General features: G+C 38.7%; 1 protein-coding gene across 2 annotated transcripts in view; it reads right to left on the bottom strand.

Annotated features, from left to right (window-relative positions):
- Nucleotides 1-4610: 4610 nt before the first annotated feature.
- Nucleotides 4611-23793, bottom strand: part of Epha4 (EPH receptor A4) — a 143877-nt gene continuing 124694 nt past the window's right edge. Inside the window, exons 12-18 of one of the 2 annotated variants that reach the window (XM_004864483.4) lie at nt 22278-22339; nt 21622-21831; nt 19459-19608; nt 15914-16107; nt 12498-12682; nt 11281-12189; nt 4611-7094 (exon numbers count right to left, since the gene is read on the bottom strand). In XM_004864483.4, the coding sequence (XP_004864540.1) occupies nt 12523-12682; nt 15914-16107; nt 19459-19608; nt 21622-21831; nt 22278-22339 (776 nt within the window). In that variant the 3' untranslated portion in view covers nt 4611-7094; nt 11281-12189; nt 12498-12522. The remainder of the gene's footprint in view (nt 7095-11280; nt 12190-12497; nt 12683-15913; nt 16108-19458; nt 19609-21621; nt 21832-22277; nt 22340-23793) is intronic. The other variant, XM_004864482.4, reaches the window with a different exon arrangement.

Here is a 23793-nt window from a genome sequence, read left to right as displayed (position 1 = left end):
AGCTTTATTAATTGCAATGTTCACCTGTCCGTACAAAAAAATTGTTGCACATGAGTGTCTTCTTGCCTTTTTCTATCAAGTATTTCTTGAACTTCTTTGCAACTTTCCAGCCCCTCACATTTGCCTCTGGCTGATTTTAAATTATGCTAATTGAAAGAGGGGAAAATGCTGGTAATGGAATAAAATGGAATGCTGTTTCTTATAGCATCTGGTGCAATCTGAGCCATTTAAAAGTGCATCTTATGGAATAGAGATACGAATGAGCAATGCCAGTCTGATTACAAACACTATGGGTCTCATTAGAATATGTCAATCTGATTGCTAGGTAGTGATACACTGCAGATTAGTAGGCTATAATTGCCTCTTACATATTATGTATATAATGTATAGTTTCTCTGGGTGGATGTTACAGCCACTTTCTCTTGTGGCTATCTTTTCCAGCTCTACACAAAGCAATGTCTGTGCTCTACTAAGTTGATTTTTGCTGGGTTCTTGGGTCCTAATTTTATTTTCCTCTAAGTATTCATCAAGTTTTCTATATCAGTGTTGTAAACAAAGAATTATGTCCAGGGTGATTGCCAGAAATAAGATATGTCGGTGGTCTATTACCTCCTCAAGTGGGAGCAGCCAATGGCTCAAGGCACTTCCTCTGAAGGGAAAGGGTAAAATAACTGAGCCCAAAGCCCACTACACAGCCACAAGTCTTAATTAGGTTGTTGATTTAAGTGTGTGGTGCATTTTTTCATCGTCAAAATCCATTTGGTTCTTTACTATGACTGGAAGAATTTCAGCCCGGGTCATGACTTTGGTGCACACTCTAGGATTTGCAACCTCTTATGTGGACTCTGAAATCAGCACTCCAACAGTCACATTTTGCAGGAGTTCAGTCTCTCCAATCCTTGCTCCCTATGCCACATGGTCGCTCCCTATGCCACATGGTCTCTCCCCAACCAGCACGACAGCCCCTAGACCACTAAGGGAAAAGGGCAAATCTCTAGTCAGCTGCCAGCCAGGTAAGCACTTGGCTTAGGCACCAGAACCCCCGCAGACGCACGGTGGCCAGGGATCCAGTAGGCTTCAGCTCTTCTTGTCTTGACCCCGGATGAGCTGAATTCTGTGCAACATGAGACGCATCCCTTTGTCTTTTCTAGCTTTTTCATGAAATCCCCAAAATGTGCTTCCAAATAGATTCAGGGTTTCATTTTTCAAATATGGTTACAAAAGGCTAGATTAAACTAGTAAAGTTGGTTTCCTTACTACAGAACTTCTCAGAGCCTTCCATATACCAATGTGCTTTATGAATCTTCACTATTACTCCATATTACTTGGCTATGGAATCCTCCCCACCCCAATCTTGCAGCTACTGAATAATACACATCAGTACCTCATGCTTCAACTCAATACATACCCACTCTCTATTGCGCTGTTTGGAAAAAGTACTCATTCATGTGGTCTGCTTGGCCCACGTGGACATGTTCCACCCAGCACAGCATTTTTTATAGGATTGATTACATTGATTTCTCAAAAGATCCTGACAGTACAGGAAATGTTTACTCCCATTTTAAAGATAAGTAAAGTGAGTTTCTGATTTGCCCAAGATCACACTAGAAAGGAACTTATTACATCAAGCTCAGCTTCTACCTCTGTTAATCTTCCTCTTATCTCAGGACTCATCTTCTGTTTCTGTTTGGCTAATGACTAGCCTGTGTTTGTCACAGTCCATCATGAAAGTGAAGAATAGCATTGGAGAAGTGCTGTTCATGGCTTTTATGCTTAGAACATGGAAATGATAATTAAAGAAAATCACTACCTCTCTCTGGCTATATATCAGATGGCAATATCTTAGCTGTAATAGATTGCACTCTGCTTTTAGTGAAAAGTATAATGTGAAGATTAATTCCCACAAAACACAGTGTGTTAGATGAACATTGCATTGAAGTTATAATTTGTTCCATTAGAGCTTACCAAAAATAATCAACATGACAGATCAGTGGAAAAGAAGTTGCCTGGCAAGAGAATAGGCAAGCAGTGTTCAGAGCACAGTGACACAAACACTGCTATAGTGGCAGCACTACTATCAAAGAGAAATGTACCAGCCTGACAAATTTTTTAACCTGAGGGAGTGGAGCAATTTGGGCACATCATACAGAAGGTCTGGGTGCTGCAGAGCCTGGGGCAAGTTGTTGGATTCCAGCTGCTGGTCTTTAAATCCCACATTCCAACTCTAATTAGCAGAATGACCTTGGATTATTTTCTCACCTCTCTATGTCTTAGTCTTTTCATCTTTAAAATGGGGATAAAGGTATTCCTTCTGTGTGCTGTTGTAAGAATTTAAATATGTTCCAAAATGTTAAAAGAAATAAAAACTATAAGCTTGGGCTCTAGCTCAATTCTTCTGAAGTCTCAGAACAGGGCTTTCAGGCTTGTCCATCTGATATAGGACACAAGGCTAAAGTGGCATAGAAGTTTCCATATTCTAGTTGCATTTTTATTTTTCAGAGGGAAAAATAACTTCAAATTTCTTGTCTGGGATTAGAGCATATTCTACATTTCCCATCTCTCTCCCTTCTCCTGGGGAGACTGAATAATTAAAGGAATTTAAACATTAAACATCAGGTACTTTTGTATATAAACAGAAGGCTGTGGCTAGAGAAAGCAGTCTGTTTTGCAGAACAGCATCTGGATATCCAAGGATGAGAATGTTGAGTGTTCTAGCACACCTGAGCACTGCTCATGCTGCTCTGCACCTTTGGCAAGTATCCACCGGACACCTTCATGGGGACTCGAGAGTCAAAGCTTATAGATGCACTTTCTTCTACAGGCAGTTCTCCCTGACCTTCTCTAGGTGTACCAGCCTCCTTTATCCTGTGGTAGGCTGGCTACTTCCTCAACAGTTTCAGTTCCTCTTCCTGTGTGTTTATGATGACCTTTCCCAGCCCCCTAGCACTTGTGTTTGGCCAAAGAGATGTGCTCTATCCAGCGATGTGGGAGGTAGAAGCAAAATTCCCTTTCAAGCCTGGCCAGGCAGCTTTCAACACAATTGTCCACATCTCTGTCCCATTACGTGGTGACCTTTGGCCACATATTGAACATGGTAGCATCACAAGAAGGAAAGAACTTGGGTCCATTGGTCACTGCTTGAAAAGTTTGCAGGAATATCCTCTGTACCTTCATCAGCCTGTGATGTGAGCTAAACATGAATGCTCAGTCTGTTAAACCACTGAGAATATGGAGTCACTTTATTACAGACAGAAGCTAGCAATAATCCTCCCAAATAATACAAAATTTCATATTCTATTACACTGAAATCAATCTCAAAATTATTGGTAAGATTATATGTGGCAATTTTGACACCATTCTAAGAGCTCTTTCTAGAAGGTGTAGGGAAAAATACTTATAAGGCTGACTTTCTGTCTTGCTAACAGGAAACAATTCCAAGCCTAGTAGAACCTTACAAATCCCAAATATGCTGCCAACTGGGTACATATTAATAGAGCTGATTCCAGAATTGACTATATAATAAATAAATACAAAATAACCAAACGTGACCCAGATTCTGAAATTTTTTGTTTCACTACCTGTTTTAAAAGGTGCTAGCAATACCAAAGGGCATGACTCCGCTCTGAAGCCAATTGCTGTTAGGGCTTTGGTGAGTATGCTATAAGTCTTGAGCTTTACTTTCAATTGACAAGAACTTGACCAATTAGTGGCTTATTTAATGATACAGGATCATGAGGACAGTGTTCATCCTTTAAGGGCGTAGTTTTACTTTTGCATTTGATGAAATATTTACAAAACACCCCATTCGAATCCATACATGAATGTAATTGTTAGCATTTGCAGTTTTAGGAAATCTCTTGGATTCCTTGGAATGCCAGTGAATCCCCAAGGATCCATGCATCCCGGGTTAAAAGTTCCTGGCAAGAAGTGAATCTGAAGAGAGGAAAAAGAAGGGGAGATATAAGAGAGAGATTCATAGCATCAAAAAGGCTACTGAGAATAGCTACCAGTTGTTGAGTTCTGGCGAGATGCGAGACACTGTGTTTAACACTTTAATATATATTTAATCTTCATAAAAGCTTTTGGCATTGTAATTGCCATGGTACAAACAAGGAAATGGACAGAGAGAAGGTAAGAGACTTTCCCTAGACCGCACAATTAGTAAATGGCAAAGCCTGAATTCCAACCCAAGTCCATAGTCCTATTACAGTAGAATATGGAATCTTAAAATCAGATTTTCTAATGCACTATTCTCAAGGGTGAGAGTTAGAAGCCAATGTCTATTTTACACATTGATACATGTACTAAATTGTCATACTGTACCCCCAAAACAAGTACAATAGGGGCCGGGGATTTAGCTCAGTGGTTCCGGTGCCTGCCTTGCAAGTGCAAGGTCCCGAGTTAGATCCCTGGTACCAAAAAAAAAAACAAAAAACAACAAAAAAAACCAAGTACAATGAAAATAGAAAATAAATGGAAAATAAGTCAATGCTTTTTATCCACCATAAGTGTGCTCTGTTAGAATTTAATATTTTACTTTAAATTGTAAGGAATAACTAATTTAGAGAAACCATCTATATAGCAAAAGTTATTGAAAACACATAATCAGATTTCAGGTTTGTATACGGCAACTACTTTATTATTTTCAAATGCAAACTCTTTGCATTTAGTTTGCTATTTTACAATTTTACAAACTAGGTATAAAAGACCATAAATAAATGACATAAGTTATGTGTACCTAATGTTCTTGAAGGAAAGAAAATTACCTTGACAAATTAAAACAAAATAGAAAATCTATGTCTAACTCAAAAGATCGCTTGAATTTTGGAACATGTATGAACCAAGCAATGTTCTGTTAATTTCTTTTTCAGTATGAACTAAATTATAATATGCCTTATACATTCTAGTTTTAACCACAGTCCTTGCATATTCCAACATACTTGGAGTGATACAAAAAATAAATGCACTCTTCCATGTGTATCAATGCTTGATGTTGTTTGGACAATGTTAAAGAAGGGAAAATATTGCTTCTAGAACTTTTTGTTCACTGGTCAGAAGTGTCTTAAGCAAATATTGAGGCTATACAAGTGTATGGGTTAATACACATCCTTCACAGATTGAATATGAGGTCTCAGAACACACACGCTAGTGGTGTAGTGAGAACAACCTTTCTTAAAAGTAATTTTTTAAACACACCAGAACATTTCATTTATAAGACTGCTAAAAATAACTTGGAGCCCACAGACACACGGTGAAGGTACTTGATCTGGTGCGAGGGAACCAAGCTTCATGCTGCTTAACAGATCTGAGCATGAGTTAGCATCCAAACACACTAAGTCAGTGCTTGCTCAGGGGTTAGACACAGACCAGGACATTGGCCTTCTATCCTTACGTCTGGGAAAGATGACCTGCTCAGAGATTCAACTTCATTTTTATACATATTTTCCAGGCATCAATGCATAGGCACATCCCTTTAAAAATATATTAAGGTCCCCAAAAAGGGGTGAATGAACTTTGTCACTCTGGCATAGCTATGAGAACACAATGCCACACACCCTGTCAGAATGCAATAAATATTTATTGATGATTTTCTCTACTTGTTCAACAATAATATGGTTCAGAATCGTTTTCCTCCATTTTTCCCTGATTTGATGTTATAGCTTATATAAATGGCCACAGTTCTGCAACCATAGGTTAGAATAAGCAAGGCAGCCACTCAGATTATGTAAATTGGCAGTATGTCGGCTGGAGTTTGGTATCCTATCATTTCAATACTGAATCTTCACACACCACAACTCAGATTCGCGAAGGCTGATGCATCTTGAGGGCAACAGGAGTTAGCTGCATATTAATTACTGTAGAATTTTCCATGTAATTTAGGAACCTGAAATTGCTTGAGCCATTTCATCCCAACTACATTAATCTCAAGAGTCACTGGGATGTATTTTTCTGTGACATTGGGAGACAAAGTATTAATCCAGACATCATCTCAAAGCTGACACACATATCTACGTTCATCTCCAAAAGTATCTGATTTGCATATATTTGTTTGCATTCAACAAGTCCATTTATGCAGGGAAACAAAGGCTACTTGTACTCCATTTGCGATTACCAGACAGATTCCATCCCCTTTTCTCTCTCCAACAAGGAACTGGTGAGTTAGAAGAATTCAATCAGAATTTGTAATTTTGATAATGGACTGTCACCTGAATGGGTTTATATTCTAAAATTATTCCACCATTAAGGTGAAAATGTTTCTGCCCAAAGCTTTAGAATTATTCCTTAAGGTTAGTGTGGTGGCTACAAAAACACACTTACAGATTTAAGACATTTAACATCTCCAGGTCCTTTCCAAGAGGACGGGCATGGTCTCCAAGTCCACTGTATCATACGGTTCTTTATCTTGGAACTGGTAGGAAACCAGAACGTTTTAGATGTAACGTTCCACAACATTCACAGGCAGTCTGAAGCATGAGGATACACACACACACACACCTATGCACACGCACGCAAACACACTCACACCTATGTACACACATCAAAAGAGATAGTCTGCTCATATTTAGTCTAGGAAAAAATATATTTATATCACTGCAATGGCACACCCTGGGTAAAATGTTATTTCAGCAATGCATATCATAGGCAGCTCATGAGAACTGGCTTTGTTCTATGTGGTGGCACCTGACCTGGTGTCCACAGTAAAACCTGTCGCCTTTGGTCACTCGCTGCCACAGCGATGCAGCAGTGACATACAGGAATGGAATATGGAAATACGTATAAATAAAACCACGAGGAGTTTAGGAGCAAGCACTCTGCAGAGCTGGTGCCATAAGACAGTACATTCCTCCGTGCAACTGGAGAACAGATGCTGAACTTTAATTCTGCGGATTTCACTGGGAAACGGGGTTCAAAAATCATACATTTCTTCTTTTCAGGTATAGGTGTTACTTCATCCTTGTCTTTGCCCAGAACTGGTGTCACAGAAGCAGAAGAAACACATTTGGAAGGAATTGAGGAGGGTGTGTTCTGTTTTCTTCCAAGGGCTTTGTAATCGACAGGAAGGGCTGTGAGGCTGTGATAGCAGAATTTACTCCCTGCAGAGAAAAGAACAAGACTTTAGACAAAACATCAGCCAATATTAACAGCCAGTGACCAACTTATAATATTGTGAGAAAGAATACAGGTTCATAGAAGGTGGTATGGCTCCAAAAAAAGTACTTAAGGGGGAAGATCATGAATCCGTACTTTCTTCTGCTGAAAAAAATAATCATTATAACAACAAAAGATAATTTTTACCAACAGCTTAAGGACAACAGTTCTGAGGTTTGGATCAGAAAATTGAAGCAGAGACTAAGCAACCTGCCCAAGGTCATACACTCTGACCTCAAAAAGCTGGAATCAGAGCCACAAAGTTCAACTCTATGGCCAGGCTCGAACCATTCTGCTGAACAAACTCTCTTTGAAATAAAAATCTGGAATTGTTTCAGTTCACAGTCCACCAATGGTCACCAATAATGACTGAAAATTGCAAACCAAGAAATAAAAAGCATTGGATGTTTTCTTTGAAAATAAAGAAACTTCTAAAGAGCAAGATTATCTTTTTAGTAAAAGCTCCAAATGATCTGCAGGTAATCAGAGAGGAGAGGGAGGCTGGGGCCAGGGCACAGTGACTATGATGACAGCAATGAAGGTCTCCAATCTCTGGGCTCCCCTGAAATGCCAAGAACACATCAACCACACCCTAGAGTTCTAGACATTGGCCTAGAATCAGACAAGGCTGGCCCAGAGCCTCACCATAGCTGCTCATGGTCCTCTCAATTTGTCAAATCACCAATTCAAATGAAAAGAGGAAATTTTCCTTCTTTCATTTGTGACAAATGGCCTTCAGGCTTGCTCCTTGGACCATACCTTCCACTAAGGGGCTGTGTTTAATAGTTGATGGCTGCAAATGTAGAGCAGGGAATTAAGGAATTAAGGCAAAATGCACCTTTGCTGACAACTGTGGTTATTTTGTCCAGTCATTTATTTGTTTTTGTTCTTGGTTTTTTTTGGTACTGGGGATCGAACTCAGGACCTTGCGCTTGCAAGGCAGGCAGCGGAACCACTGAGCTAAATCCCCAGCCCAAAGTCATTTATTTGGTGTATGTGCATATTTATTTGTAGGAAAGAATAGATAAAATTTTTTCTTTGAGTGAAATGGCCACTTTTAAATGTGTACAAAACACTGTAGGTCTATTTGGAGAGACAGAAACAAGGGATTCTCACAAATTATTCATATTGAAATCAGTTTTTAGAATTGAAAATTATGAATGTGGGTTAGGGTGTAGTTATCAATATCTTCTGAAGGTGATTGTTTCCTTTCATTGCAATGCAGTTTTACTTGTGAATTTATATGAAGAAAAGAGGAGAATACAAACTTGACCTTAAAGTTCTGCAATATAATCACATTATGTGGGTGGGCACCATATATATATAATATATATATATTATATATATATATATATTTTGGGGGTGGCACTGGGGATTGAACCTACATGCTTCATACTGAGCTACATCCTCAGCCAGCCCTTTTATTATTTCTTAATTTGAGACAGAGTCTCGCTAACTCCCTAAACTGCCCAGGTTGGGCTTGAACTTAGGATCCTCCTGCCACAGCTTCCCAGACTCTGTAATTAATTACAGGCATACTCAGCAGGCAAACTGTATAATAAATAGTTTCTGTTCCTACTAGAAATTCCATTCTTAGAGGAGAAAGAATGGCCTGAAATACATTTGTCCCTTTTCAGTATGCCAACCCCCTTCTTCACTTAATGCCAGCATATAGATGTCTATTGTGTAAATATATTTACAGTTTTAAGTGAGCATTTTGTGGAGTTGAGGTTCTTGCATTATGAATGAAAATGACTGGACATCTGAAGATAGAAGAGTTGGAATGTAAAGGTTTATATCTAGTTGGTGCTAGAATAAGAGTTGAGAAAAATAAGTCTCTCTCCTTTGATTTCAGACAACTCCTTTATCATGGGGAATTTCTTGAACAAAGACCACGTAAAGCATGTGGTGTATGAGGGGTCATGAGTTGCTGAAGGGAATTCATTGTGACTAAATAAACAAAGTGCCGCTCCTTTGAGTCAGCCAGAAAGTCATCAAAATAGCTTTACCATCCGGTTCCTTTCATTGCAATGGAGCGGTACTTGCCAAGTTGACTGCCTTTCCAATTATAAAATAACAATTTCATAAATTTCTAGGGTAAACAATGTATGGTAATCCCTTAGGAGTCATTTGCTAGAGCTACCACTTTTGTATAGATATACATTTAGCCCCAACTGCCCATAAATCCATTTAAACCAGGGTTGTTTATCTGCAGGATCCCTACAACTGAACTGCATTTCATCCTGCTTGGGCCCACGCAGTACAGCATGCAGGGTCACAAGTGAAAGACAGCAGACTGAGGAGCCATCAAAGGAAGCAGACTGCCCTTTCTCCTGGAAGCTCACTGTGCTGTCCCCAAGAGCATTTCATACACACACATCATCATCATCCATCAGGAAATGTGTTATTACAAAGGTATCATCACCTCTCTAACTTACAGGGGAGGAACTAAGTTATAAAGAAAAGTGGGGTGAATTTCCCAGTGTCAGCATTTCAGATGGCTTTAGAATCCATAGCTGATCCAATGCCAGAGTCTGGCTCTACCCCTGGGAAGCAATGGGACATTCCTACTGTTCCCATGTCTCTCTTCTGAACCTCAAGGAGGCAGTGACTACACTAAACACTTTTACTGCTGATGGTGATTATTTTAGGTAATTGGAAAGGTTTGTGTTTTGGTGGGGGGGGGGCTTCCATTGGCTATGACTCTAACACATTCAAGTGTTAAAATTAAGATTCAAAATGTAATCTTTAAATGACGTAAGATTTCATATTCTACCTTTCTTTCAATCCTCACTTGATTATTTCATTTATAGAGATACCTACCAAATAGTAACAAAACTACTCCAGCATAGTATATAGCTTTAATTTCCTGGGATGTTTTAGAATCAGTACATCTTCTCTATAGAAAAGTTCTGCTTTAAATATGTTCAATACTTAGAAAAATAAGTAAACAATTCTTTAATTATTCAATGCCTGCAAGGTAACAGCCTGTTTTAATTTAATGTACAATTTCATAATGCTTTCTTATCGTAATTGGTCCTTTTTTATTGAAATCAAAATACTCAACAGCTTTGTTGAAAGAAAAAAAAATAACATTTTCTAAAAGCAAACAACAACAAAAAACCCAACCAAAACCAAAAGCTCAACCTACACTGTCAACTTTCAACATGAATTTCCAGAACTCATACTTCAGCAAAAGTGGTGATAAAACAAAAATTGTTGGAGCAGTTTTAAAAACAAATTTTACATTCCTTCTGAGCAGAAAAGCTTTTACAACTTATGTTGCAAAAAAAGGTTTCTACTAAACTGTCATGATTTGACAGCATCAAATTTAACATTCTTTGCTCGATAAGAAATAGCTTTCAGGATAAAACTGAGAGGGGGTAAAAAAGGTTATTAAATTAGCCAAGCTTTTGTTTAAGTGATAAAAATGGAACGTTTTTTGAAGTTAAAATTTTCCCAGTCCAAAGTTAGGTCTCTTGCTTCTAGGATCGAACAGAGCCATTTAATTCATCTGTTTTAAGAAAATCATAAAATAGAACCATTGAAAGCCGTTTATGAACTTATGGCTGAAAGATGCATTCTTTACTAGGTTACTTTCAGACAACAAGGAAGTCAGCATGAGGGTCATGTCTCCCACTGACATCTTTGTAAATCCTTCTCAGCTGATCCCTCTGGGGCAATGATTCCTGGAATAGGACAGAGATTAGACCAATGCAAAAGACATCCCAGCCTTCTCCAAGGAAGCAAACTCTCCCAAAGGAGGAATGTGTGATTTAACAACTAGAGAGAAAGGTCCTTAATGTTGCAATCAGGTACCCAGAAGATACGAATGTTTGGTACCAAAGGACAAGAGGAACCCTTCGTGAGCGAAAATACAGCCAGAGGCATCTCCACCTTGTGTAATTTACATTTCACGGCTTCCTAGAAGAACATTAGCGGAACCATACTGTATTTGATGTCCTTTTCTATTATCAGGAAAGGCCTGAACTCCTGAAAAAAACCCAATAATACTACCTAAAGGACATGAAAGAATACTTGCTATTCAGCGTTTCAAATGAGATCAAGTTTACACACACACATACACATTTGTTTTTTGCTGGAGATTCATTGTTGATTCTTTTGGCTTACCTTATAGATTTGAGGTTGCTTCTTTACAAGGAGGGAAGTATGAAAGTTCCCTGTTCCAGATTGTCACAGCCCATTTTCTATAAGTTAGTTATGATAAGTTTGCAGAGTCCACAAATAAGACTATATATGGCACAGCCTCGGGCCCAAAGAGACAGACTTCCTTTGTCCAGTTAGGGGTTTGGGGTCTTGTATTTTTAAAAAATCTGCTTTCCCTTTTTTTCTCAGCCCCACCATGTCCGAAGAATCCACCAGTGATGAGGACCCTGAAGAAGCAACACCCACGAGCCACATGGTTTTCATCCATCCTTTTTTCCATGCTATGAACCAAGCCCTAAAAGCTACAACTGCATCCTTCGCAACTGTTCCCGGGCATGGTCCTCACACCAGTGGAGGGAGATGACTGTAATTTATGCCACAAACAAAACACTACGGTTGTAATTCCAAATGGAGGAGGGATCAAGGATCCTCGGAGAAGCTCAGTGTCCGGCGGCAAATACAGCATCTAAACTCGGAGGGAGGCAGAGTTCTATTTATATAGTTACATGTATTTTACACACTGGCGATGGACTTAGGTACTTCTGAGAAACCATTTGTTCCAGGTCTAATCCCAATGACCGGCTGTCATTTCTGAAAAGCCCCACCGTTTCAGCAATCCGTACACCAAGCAACGCTGCAGATACTTCTTCCTTTAATTTCCGAGGGCGAAGACGAAGTAAAAAAAGTGCAGTTCTTCAATTAAAGTGCATGGATGAGGTAAACTAATTTCAAGAGTTCTGAGTTTATTCGGTACTGGCTCAGACAGGAACCATCCTGCCGTGCATCTGCTGCACCTGGGTTCGCATTGCCTGGACGCTGCTCAAAATCTTATTCTGGTGCGTGATGGCCGTGATGCCAATTCTCACCAGGTCACTGTACATGGGGTGATGAAAAAGGAGAGAAAAAGTCACAAGGGCCGAGAATCTCTTTCTCTGGACTTCAAGCAGACACACATTTGAATCAGCCACAGTTAGCACAGCACAACAAGGCAGGTGTATTAAAATGTTCAATTCAGCAATGCAGCGCAACAATGTAGGGGATTTATAGAGGCTGTGCAAAAATATACGCAATCAAAATGAGAGGCATTCCAGTTTTTGGGTTTTTTTATTATGAGTAGGATGATTATGTAGCTCAAGGCAAAAAAAAAAAAATAAGGAAAATACTACGAAATCTAGATTTACCCTTTCGTGTTACATCGCTGAGTACTTACTCCTGGTTCATGTGCACCACAGCCTCTAGTGTGGTATAACCGGCAGCTGTGAAGTTATCCTTATACCGGTCCATTTTAATGGCCTGGAGCCAGTCGCCTACTGATACGACGGCAGAGAATTCAGGAGAGCTGGGATCCAACAAGGCAGTGTTAGGTCTAGAAGTGAAAGGAGAAAGTGTAAACAGACAGGAGCTAGCAGCGCCACAGGAAAACTCAGAAGTCACCCAGCCTAAAACAGGCAAGAGCAACTGAGAGAGAGCCAAGAGAAGTTTGAAATGGAATATCCATCCTCAAGTATAACCATGTGACTTTTGCCCTTAATTTGACAAAGCTGCGAATATAGGTAATAATCACTTATTTGTGCTGAATTTCATTTCTTGAACTTGTTTCATGTGGCCCTCTTCAGAGCACTAATGCTCATAGCAAGTCTTTTAACATCCCAGCGAGGGGTAAAGAGTGAGGCAGCCTTTGTGGCTGAAACAGCCTGTGCAGAAAGAGTTCAGTGCCTGCTAGCACTGAATATTACAGATGTTACTTTGCAACTATGGAAAGCTTAGTGAAGTACGAGGAAGGAATATTGTGAGCTTGTGACCTGCCAGACTTGATGGAAGCAGAGAAAACAGCGAGAGTTCAAGTCCGCATGCTTGCAGCCCGGTCTGCAGGCAGGCTCAGGCCATTCGGCCCAACTAGGGACAGCAGGGAGTTAATCCCCTCTTTAATCAACCCAGGCCTGACCAGCACGTGCACCAAAACGGGCAGACAGAATGGCCACTTTGATCACTGTTTGGACTGTGGAATGTGCTTCTCGTATTCCTTCACTGGGGCTTCTAAATAATGATTTCAACAAATTCAAAGCCTTTCTTATTAACTTATTTATTAGTCTACTCATTTCTCAGGCCAGGTGTTTCATATTAGGCCACTGTCAAGAATGACTGGAGGCAAGAATTCTGCCATTAATCATCCTGTTGATAAACAGTAAATCACCTCTTTTAGGGAAAGTATTTATTAGGAGAATTGTAGTGATCTTCATCACGACTTCTAAATAATCGAAGGACAGATCTTCACAGAGTTATTTTATGCCACCTTTACTATGATTACCTCTACAGAAATACTGTTATTTGTTGTTACATTTTCCTGAACTTGCCTTTTCCTTAAAAGTTTGATCTTAACAATTGGACCTGACTTTCATCCTGAGATTATGTTTGAGTACAAACATTTACATTGGAATTATATAATTTCAATCAAGCAGTTCTTTCCTGGTAGTAACAAAATTAGGTCAATATAATGCCTTGATTGTCTACAAAGAAGAATTAATCCAATTCCATTTAAAATTATTTACTTTTATCTAAGTTATTTTGCTTTGCACTACTTCCTCATATAAATGTTACAATAAAGATTTGTTTTACTGATCAGCTTTATGTCCAAATAATAGTTGACTTTGTGACCTCTTTTGTACCCATTACTTGAAATAAGTTTAATATTCTGAGGAAAACTGCAGATGTTTACAGTGAGAATAATCAAGATTTTAATTCCTCTCAAATTTGAGTTACAGAATTAACACCTAGAGTTCTAGATATGCAATTGAGTCCCGGATATACAGCAATAGCATTTGTCTTTAAACCAGGACTTATTGGTTTGCTTTTCCTTCTAACTTCAAGCCAAGCCCATTAGCAATGTAAGATAGAGGCTCTAAATGCCTGACAAGGTCAAAATGACCTCAGGATGAAGATATCTTCATTCATGGTCAATTAACTCTAAGGGTCAGTCTCAAGCTTGCTCTGGAAGTATCTGTGTTCTTTGTGGAACACCATGACATTTGCCTAATTTTGTGCTGGAGCACATAACATGTTAGGTTACATCCTATTATCAGCAATACTAATAAGCATTGCACCATCAGTGAGAAAAGTTTAGAAATAAGAAAAGTGTATCCAATAATTCAATTTACTCTGTACTTTGGTGCAAAGCAGGTATTGTGTGGTATTAGAGACTGAACACCTTATGTATTCTCCTAAATACATGAGGAGCAACAAGAGACTGGCCTTAGAACCCGCAGACATGGGCTCAGGAGCTGAAGATCTAAAAGACAGATGAGGCTGACCTTGAACTGAAGAAGCTGGCTACACCTAGAAAGGAGGCCTCATAGGCCCCTTCTCACCATCTCTTGAGAACAGAACAAAAAACAGCCCAGAAATGGTAGATTTCATTCTTCTGTTCAGACAGTTACCATGTGGTCGAGTTAAGATGTGAATTTAGGCCATTTCCAGGTGATTTCAAGAGCTTTTTGTCTAATGGCCAATGATAGTGATCAGAAAGTACAGAGGAGAAAAGAAGGTTCCTTTGCTATCTACTCCAAATTCTCTTTTTCATGTATTATGATAATAAATGTATTCCTTCTCTTCCAGGACCTTGAAGCCAAGTTTTTAGGAGAAAGAGTGAAGGAAAATACCAGAGGCCTGCAAAGATTGACAGGGCTTAAACATTATGGAGGAATGAAGTATTTTAAATCATAACCTGATAAAAGGAAGAGGCTTTGAGAATCTCAGATTTGGAGATGAGGTGGTGCATCCTTGTCACAGGCCAGAGTCACTTGGTCTTATTGCTCTTGGCTTCTTAAACGATTTAGATAATAAGGGTGGTGTGCACTCTTTCAGACGGAACTGGCACGTAGGCATCCTGAATGTGATAGCAGCAAAGCTCATATGCTGCATGGGGGAAAGCTCCCAGTGAATTATGGCACAAGGAGTATCCTTGTGTACTTCGTAGGCTGACACACTTCATGTCACTCTTGCTAGTGAATTAACTACTTCTTTCACAGATGGTCCAATCCTTTTTGTTTTAAAACTCCTTCTCAAAAATTCATCTGCCTGGTTTTTGTAACTTGATCCATTTCTACATTGACTCTGTGTCCTTCTAAGACTCAGAAAGGGGAAATCAGACTGAAACCTAAAGAATCTCCTGCTACAATTAACACTTGATAAGTCAACTTAGAAATGCAGTATTTAAAGACCTTCCATCTTTATTTTTTCTTATTTCATGTTCTTTTGTCTTTTCAAAATATACCATCTACTTACTGACTTAAATGTCTTCCAAGAGTATATTTCAGCCTTTTGCTAAATTTTCAGGGCCAGCAGGATAAAATAAGCACTTTAGTTCTTTCTTTTTCCTTTTAAATATTCTCACTACTATGAGGACTAACAGGCATGAGGCTCTTTAAAAGGATGAATAGAAGTACTGTAAATTCTCGACTAATTGAGAAAGAAGCCACCCAAGTTGCAGAGATCTATCAAGTGGCCTTTGCAGAAAAGGAAGGAATTCAAATGAGTCACCACTCGCCCGCCACCTCTGATGCATCCTCTCATACATCACTACTAAGTCAGCATGGCAAACCTGGAGCTCTCCGTCCCTGTCCTCTTCAAGCTGTTGGGATTTCGGATGAGTTTGTCCAACATGTTGACAATCTGCCCAAATTTAGGCCTGTCGCTTCTCTCCTTCTGCCAGCAGTCCAGCATCAGCTGGTGGAGTGCAATGGGGCAGTCCATGGGCGGGGGTAGCCGATAGCCTTCCTCAATGGCTTTAATCACCTATGGAGACAACAGGATGCTATGTTAAGCTGCCAGGCAGGCCTTTGCTGGAGGTTCACCCTCCAGACAGGCATGTTTCTCATACATAAAGTTACCAGCAAGCTTGAGCATGGAATAGCGCCAACTCCTCCACAGAAGCCAACACTGGACCTGAGTACTGCTGGCAGCAGGAGCAGGAAGCCAGCTGTTGCTATGAGGTGTTCTCGAATGGCAAGCAATGCCAATCTGAAACTCTAAAGGGAAGGTGCGGTCCTAGTCCAAAGTTGTTAGAACCCTATTAGATCAGTAACATGGTATCAGAGTTTCGGTGGTGCCCTCAGAAATCACATGGTCCTGCCCCAACCCCTACCCACTTTGCAACACACCATTAGCACACCTACACATTCCCAGCAAAAGAGACCCTGAGCTAGCACCAAAGATCCCTTCAGGGGCATTTACAGAAAAGGAATTCCCTTGGCATAATTTTAAGCCTGAGTCCTCCTGCTCACACAGCTAACACTGGTCAACACTGGAGATGCCTAACCATTGTCCCTTTTGGAAGATTATACCTTTAGACATCAATTTTGTGTCTCTTTCTGGATCTCAATAGTCTGCAGGCTGACTCTGTTAAAAGTATTAGTAATAGATTTTTTAAATTTAAATTTTAAAGGAGACCCTTGCACACCTAAGGAAAGAAGTTAAAATGGTAGGCAATAATTATCTTATTGTGCAAGACCATCCAGAGTGCTTTGCTTGCTTAATAAGATATAAATCATTCAGCAGTCTCTCTCTGCCAATGCTAACTTTTCTAAGCTGGCATTATACTATTTTCTCATTGGCTTTTCTCTAAGCCCCTCCCATTCGGGGTATGAATCCCAGTAATGTAATAGAGTGTGACTCATGCCTCATTTAAAGAGGGGAATTGCTCCATAGTTTCTTGGCCACTCATAAGCTTTGTTTAGGAGTAACTCTGAGCTTCTGGAAACTCTTTTATTTGTTTGAAGGTTTGAAGTTTTATTTGTTTCAAATCAGCAATTTTGTTTTGTTTAATTTTGCTACCAAAATAATTATTTTGGTAGAGAAACAGTGGCTGTGCAAATACTGGTGACCACATTGAATCCACCCAATGGGTCTACTGACTGCTTAGAAGTTGGCTTTCAACTGAAGTTAATTTAGTTGGATCCAATTTCTGGCTGCCAATTTGACTATTGTCTTCTTAACCAGCAAACTGCTTCACTTTAACAATCATCTTTTGATTAATTAACTCCTTTTTCTCCCATGTACTTTGTGACATCTCATTCTATTATCTACTTCTCGAAGGTAGACTTGTCTATGGCATCTCATTTTATTCTACTTATTTGTGGCAAGTACATTAGGTCAATTTGATCTTCTGGCTTTTTTTCTCTTTTTTTCTTCCAATGTACATGGTTTTGACTCTAAACTTGATGAAAACATTTTACATTGAATTGACGAGAATGCAAGCAACATTGCACTAAGGTAACTCAGTTTGTTGTAACTTCTCAGACTGATCAATACTCTCTCAAAAGCCCTCTGTTCCCTATCAGCTTGGAAGATAGCTTGTGGGTTAACAAAGCAAATTTTCTCAGTTTACTGCTGAATCTTTCAGGGGAGAAAAGGATTCAAACAAAAAATGTTAAGTTTCTACTATTTTTGATAGTTACTTTTGTGCAATGAATTCTACCCAGAAAGGTCATTCTCCAGGTACATTTCCTATTGATTCCTGTTCTACACAGAATCTAGCACAGAGAGACAAATACATGTGAATGACAGATCTATATTATTGGTGGGCAAAATTGGCTTCAGATGATGTTTTCATGGATAAAGCCAAAAAAACATAAATAATAAGTACAACAGCCAATTGTTTTAATAAAATAGAGAATCTGTCCTCGTTGCAGATCTGAAAATATGTAAAGCGGGAATATTGGTATCTTTAGATACTGTGCCCTTGGGAACACTTAGCCACTTCTCTCAATTGAAATAAAGGAAAGTTAAGTATCAAATAATTACATCAATACATGCTTGATTTGCTCAGGTTTTTTTGTCTTTTTCCATCTGAGGGTCTATAACCTGCATCCAAATGTTGATATAAGAAGCTATTTGAAGGTATCTACATGGTATAATCACATCAAATAAAAAATCACACACACTTCACTTCCATAGTCTTTATCCAGCTTGTAGTTACCTGCAATTTAGGCCAGCTGTGCTGTCTTTCTTCCCATCCACTATGACTCTTCTTTTACGAATTACAAATAATACAGTATCAATACTACACTTCCCTTTAATCGGGATATTCACAGTAGAGAATTCTTTTTTGCCCCACTAGTGATGTAGCGCATTGGTTTCTCTACAGCTCTGAACATCTTTTACTGATCAGGCAACCTGCATTCTATTTGAGTGCACCTGGTTCTTTGTGTAATTACCAAGGCTTGCAACTTCCTGTTCCTTCAGGAGAGCAAGGCAGCACTACACACTGGAGAGAGTTTTAAAAAGAAGTTTTTCTAAAATATAATTTTAATTGATAAGCTGAATACCTCGCACTTGTAAACATCTTCTGATGGTCATTTACCTTATACATAAAAAAATGAGAAGTTCAAAAACTATAGGTGGCCATTTTATTTTGAGTTTCCAAGCCCTTTATAAGTAACTAAAATTTTTCCAGAATTAGCTCAAATGTGTTCGAGGAAGACCTCTGATCTAGGGCTCTTTGTTTGGATTTTTCCTTCCTTACTGGAGATGTTTGTAATTAAATTCTATTACTCTGGAATCTTATTAGTGTCATTATTGAATGCTATTCTGAAATTGCAGGCATCATGGATACTCCCATACGAACTAGTCCAGATGGTACATTTAAAGGGATGTGCATAATTTACAAAGGGTCATTTAGTGAAGCTTTATTTTAGAGTCCTTGAGGGGCAAGCTGTAATTACAACTATGCCAGCTTTAAAATATTCACTAGTTTTCTTTCAATAAACCTTTCATGTCAATTTTATCACATGTGAGTTTTGTTTTTTCATAATCTTTATTACATTGCCTTAAAATCCAAACATCAATTTTGCTTTAGTATGGTACTGAAAGTTCACTGAATAGAAACATTATCCCGTGGTGTTTATTATCAGTATCTATTTGTTTGTGTCTCTCTCTCCCACACTATACCGTAGAAGTTGTTTAATTCTGACCTTTGTAAGCAAAAGTCACTGTAGGTCCTAACGTGGAACTAGAATACTAAATATATTTATATGAAGAACCTTGAATTTATATTATTTCAAACCAAATGCTCATTTCATCACACAGTGAACCAGGACTTCCTGAATCTCAATGCAAAGCCATATATTTCAGAACACAGAGACTCACATCTTGATTGGACATATCCCAGTAGGGTCTCTCTCCATACGACATCACTTCCCACATAACGATTCCATAGCTCCATACATCACTTGCTGATGTGAATTTACGATAGGCAATTGCTTCTGGAGCGGTCCACCGGATAGGAATCTTGCCACCCTGTGAGCATTTAAGCCATAAGTTATTCCCTAAGTACATTACTGATATGCCATTTTTGTTTCTGAATGTAGTCACTTCTTGCCGGGCAGGACAACAGCATTCTTGAGTTAGCTCTCCCAACAATACGAGACTTGTTTATTTTAACTAAATTCTTCCAGCTTGAGACAGTTCTCCTCATATGTTTCCTTTAGTCATAGGGAAGTGACCAAGTAATCTGTCTTAATTACTTTTTTAAAAGCTTACCTATTATCTGAGCTCTGCTTAAGGCTATACTGTAGAAGAAAGGGGAGAACCTGGGGATTTTACGAAGTAACGCATGTTATCCAGCGTGTGTCAAAGGATACATAGCTAACACTTGTTTTGACTTCTTAGTGCATTCCTTTTCCCAGCAGAACAGAGGTAATGCTTAACACTGCTTTAGAAATAAAGAATAAAGGAGGATAAATATGAAAATTTCTGCTGATCACACTGTCTTTTTAGTAGTATGTAACATGCTCAATATATCTACCTAGAAGAAATGTTAACGGGCCCTTAAAGGAAGCCAAATAATAGCAGATATTAGCTCTATTACTGATTTGAATAGAGGAAAGGTAGCGTCTTAGTTACTATTTAATTTTTTAAAACATTCACAAAATTGGTAAGTCAACAATATATTACCAAGAAAGTTTAAATTGCTGCTGCTTGTTTTTTTAACCTCCAATGTCTCTGGTTTGTTTATCCTTCTGTGTAAAGTATTTTTAATTTAGTTTCAGATTTTCTAGGGCTTCATCTGAGGAAATTAACCAACTTGAATACAGACCCTTGAGCTATCCAAGCAGCCATGGTTTAAAGTTTTCTTGGGTTCATTAGGCCTATTAAACAGAACAATAAATTGTCCTGCGAATTGCTTTGATATACTGCGGTTTACTCTGCAAATCCATTGTATGGCCTCTCTTCTCTAAATATTTGGCTAAGGGTTTATCTATGTTAATGTATCATTTCAGAAGCCTCCTTTAACCTCCCTCTTGTTGACTACTGAGAAAAAAAATAAAATATCTTCAGCCCTCACAAAGAAGTATTCTTTTCGAAATGAACAGACTTGAAATTCAAAAGAGGATATGTATAAGAATCAAAACTGGAGCCAAAGAAACTGAATACTACTCAAAAACCTAAATAACCAACCAACTAACAAATCAAACAAACAAAAAATTCTCCAGTGCTTGGAATTGCAGATGTAAAATGTTGAGTGGTAGAGGGGGAGAATGGCTGGTAACTGTCTACCCCATGGATTTTAACAGTGTCAGCCTTAATAGCCAATAACTGTTTTATGATTCTGTGTTTATTCCATTAGTGTTTTATATTCAGATTGTCAGCCTAAGATAGCAGTGCCATTAACTTATACTTTTGAGAATACTCTCAACTGTGCCCTAATCCACGCTTATCTACCAGCAGTAAAATGAAGGCCATTAGATACTGGAAAACCTTGCGTAGTGTAAATGTTTTATAAATCTTGTATATACATTCTCAGATTCAGTAGCCAAACAAGCAGAAATACTACTTTGTCTTGTTTAGAATAAGGATTAAAAATAAATAAAAAAGAGCCAGAAAGAAAATCTCAGAAAAGGGAAGACAAAATAAGAAAGGAAGAAAGTATAAATGTAAATGTTATAAGTGATGCTACCTTCTGATTTTCATAGTAACTGATCATCTGTTTTGTAAATTACCCTTTATACTTGCTTCTCATTTTGCTAATGTTTAAAAACATCTTCTACATTGTCCAAGAAATTTCAGAGGAGAAAGAATTTATTTTGGTTGTAGCTGGTAGCTCTGTAAAATGGTCATACATTTAGTCTGTTTCAAAAACCTCTTTTTCAGAAACATGGTTTAGAAATGGATGCAGAGACAGGAAGAGGCTCTGAAGGATGAAGGAACAAAACAAAACAAAACAAAAACACAAAGGGCTAATTATTATTAAGGTGAAAAGATGGGATCTGTTTCATCATAATGAAATCCCAGGTGGCAAATCGTTCTTACCCTAGTAGTATAAGCTGCTTCGGGATCATCCTCCAGCACTCTGGACATGCCAAAATCAGACACTTTGCAAACTAAGTTGCTGTTTACCAGGATGTTCCGTGCAGCCAGGTCACGATGCACGTAGCTCATATCAGATAGGTACTTCATTCCAGACCCAATACCACGGAGCATGCCCACCAGCTGAATAACTGTAAATCTGCCATCATTCTTCTGAACAGAAAAGAAATGGAGAGAAATCCTATTAGGATTAGGCCAAATTAATTATCACCCTGCATTTATTACTGAGACTTTTTTGATATCTGTATCCGCTATGCAATGAAACTCAACATTATTTCCGGACTGTTCTGACCAAAGTCACTAATTCACTCAGAGTGTACTGTAGGAATTGGTTTGCTTCCTGTGATAGATGGAAATTATCCAAGTGTAATGAATCTATGGCTTAAACCACTTCACTCTACAAGAATAAATCAAATACCTCCCCCATTGCCCATGGATTATTTAATACCCTTAAAAACCACATTATTTTCTATTTCTCTTCTTCTTCCTTTGCTCTGTTCATAAAGTCCACAACTATAAGCAAACAGAATGGAAAAGGAATCTGTTAAGCATTTTCTAAACACCCATATTCTTGGGTTTAATATAAAACAGACACATACCCTGAGGAAGGCATCCAAAGACCCATTCTCCATGTACTCTGTTATGATCATTACTGGTTTACCTAGAGTTTTCCGAAAGAAAAACAAAAACCCTTGATGAGCGGTGCAGTTAATGAGATAAAAATGGGCTGTGCACAATTTTACTGCCAAGACACCTGTCTTGTGTGATCTAATTTAATTAAAGCAAGCCAAGCTTATGCCTCAGCTGTGGGGAGCTGGGGATGAAATATTAAAAGGACGAGTAGGTTTGAATTCCATCTGGAAGGTTAACCCTTTGGGTGGCTTGTTGACAAGGTCTTTAACTAAAGTGGCCTCTGGTGTCCAGAGAGCACATGAATGGATAATTGCTTTCTCAAGCAAAAGGGGGAAATGATAATGGGCAGGCCTGTTTGAACATGAAAAAATCTTTAGGATAATTAATTTATTTTGTCCCCAGAAGAGCCACTTGTGTGATGCTAAAGAAGTCATTGGACAGAGGAACTTTTTTTCTTTACTTAGGGAAACCCCAGTTTCAAGAGGCAGGGTGGTGTTGGATATTTCATGATCTGGACACATCTTAAAACCCAAGCATGCATAACGTACAGTCTTTTGTCTTGCTCTGGCCAAGGGCTTCATTTAGCCTTCCTCTTCTTTTACCCTATCTATACATAAACTTGTTCCATTTCCTTCCTTAAACTATCCACCTTGAAACACAAAACCATCACAGAAAATATTCAGTCAATTATTTCATCTGAGATAGGAATTTAAATTCAGTACTAGAACATGCTCAGTACATTGCCCCTACTTTAGCAAAGAAATCAAAATGATTTCATACACTAGGTCTAGTTGGGGGGACAAATAGCACTTTCACTCCTCTTTAGTTCTCTTTCTGAGGACCTTAGGAAATAAGAAACATTCTTTAGTTTCTTTTTTGCCAATGGACAGAAGGTCCGAAATGCCTTCTTTCTAAGGGGTGTCATTGGAGAGAGGAGGGTGGTAATCCTGTTTCTTACTCAAACGAAGGTAAAACAAAGAGTCCATAAAAGACTTCCTTGGATAAAAATAAAACATCAGTTTAATAAATCTAAAAGATTTATTTTTATTGCTGTCCATGCTGATTGTTTGGACTTGTCAGTCAGGGAAAATGGGCTGGACATTTCTGTGTTGAAAAGCATCCATTATTACTCTCAATGGACACATTTTCCACCCAGAGATGCTGTTGGCTACTTATTTTGTTTATTTTGTGCATGTGTGCGAAATCACTCACAGGCAAACATTTTGAATTACAAGACAATAAGAGTATTGAAGTGAAAAAATAAAAGTTCATACAAAAAAAAAGGCATCTTGGCGCAGACCAAAGGATGGATTAAACCTTTCCAGTTTTCTCCTTTGCAGAGGGGGGATCCTGGTGCCTCTTTCCATCCTCCATCTGTATAAACAGGATGCATTTACCCTGTACATCTGCATCCCGGTCTTTGGACAGATCAAATCATCTGAGTGAGTTCTAATTAACTTGCCTCAATCAAAAGATACTTCG

Source organism: Heterocephalus glaber, unplaced genomic scaffold, assembly GCF_053883595.1.
Source record: "Heterocephalus glaber isolate CG9 unplaced genomic scaffold, H.glaber_assembly_v1.0 deba00000621, whole genome shotgun sequence".
NCBI classification, from domain to species: domain Eukaryota; kingdom Metazoa; phylum Chordata; class Mammalia; order Rodentia; family Bathyergidae; genus Heterocephalus; species Heterocephalus glaber.
The sequence above is the reverse complement of the archived record's forward strand: the minus strand, read 5'-3'. Positions and strand labels throughout refer to the sequence as shown.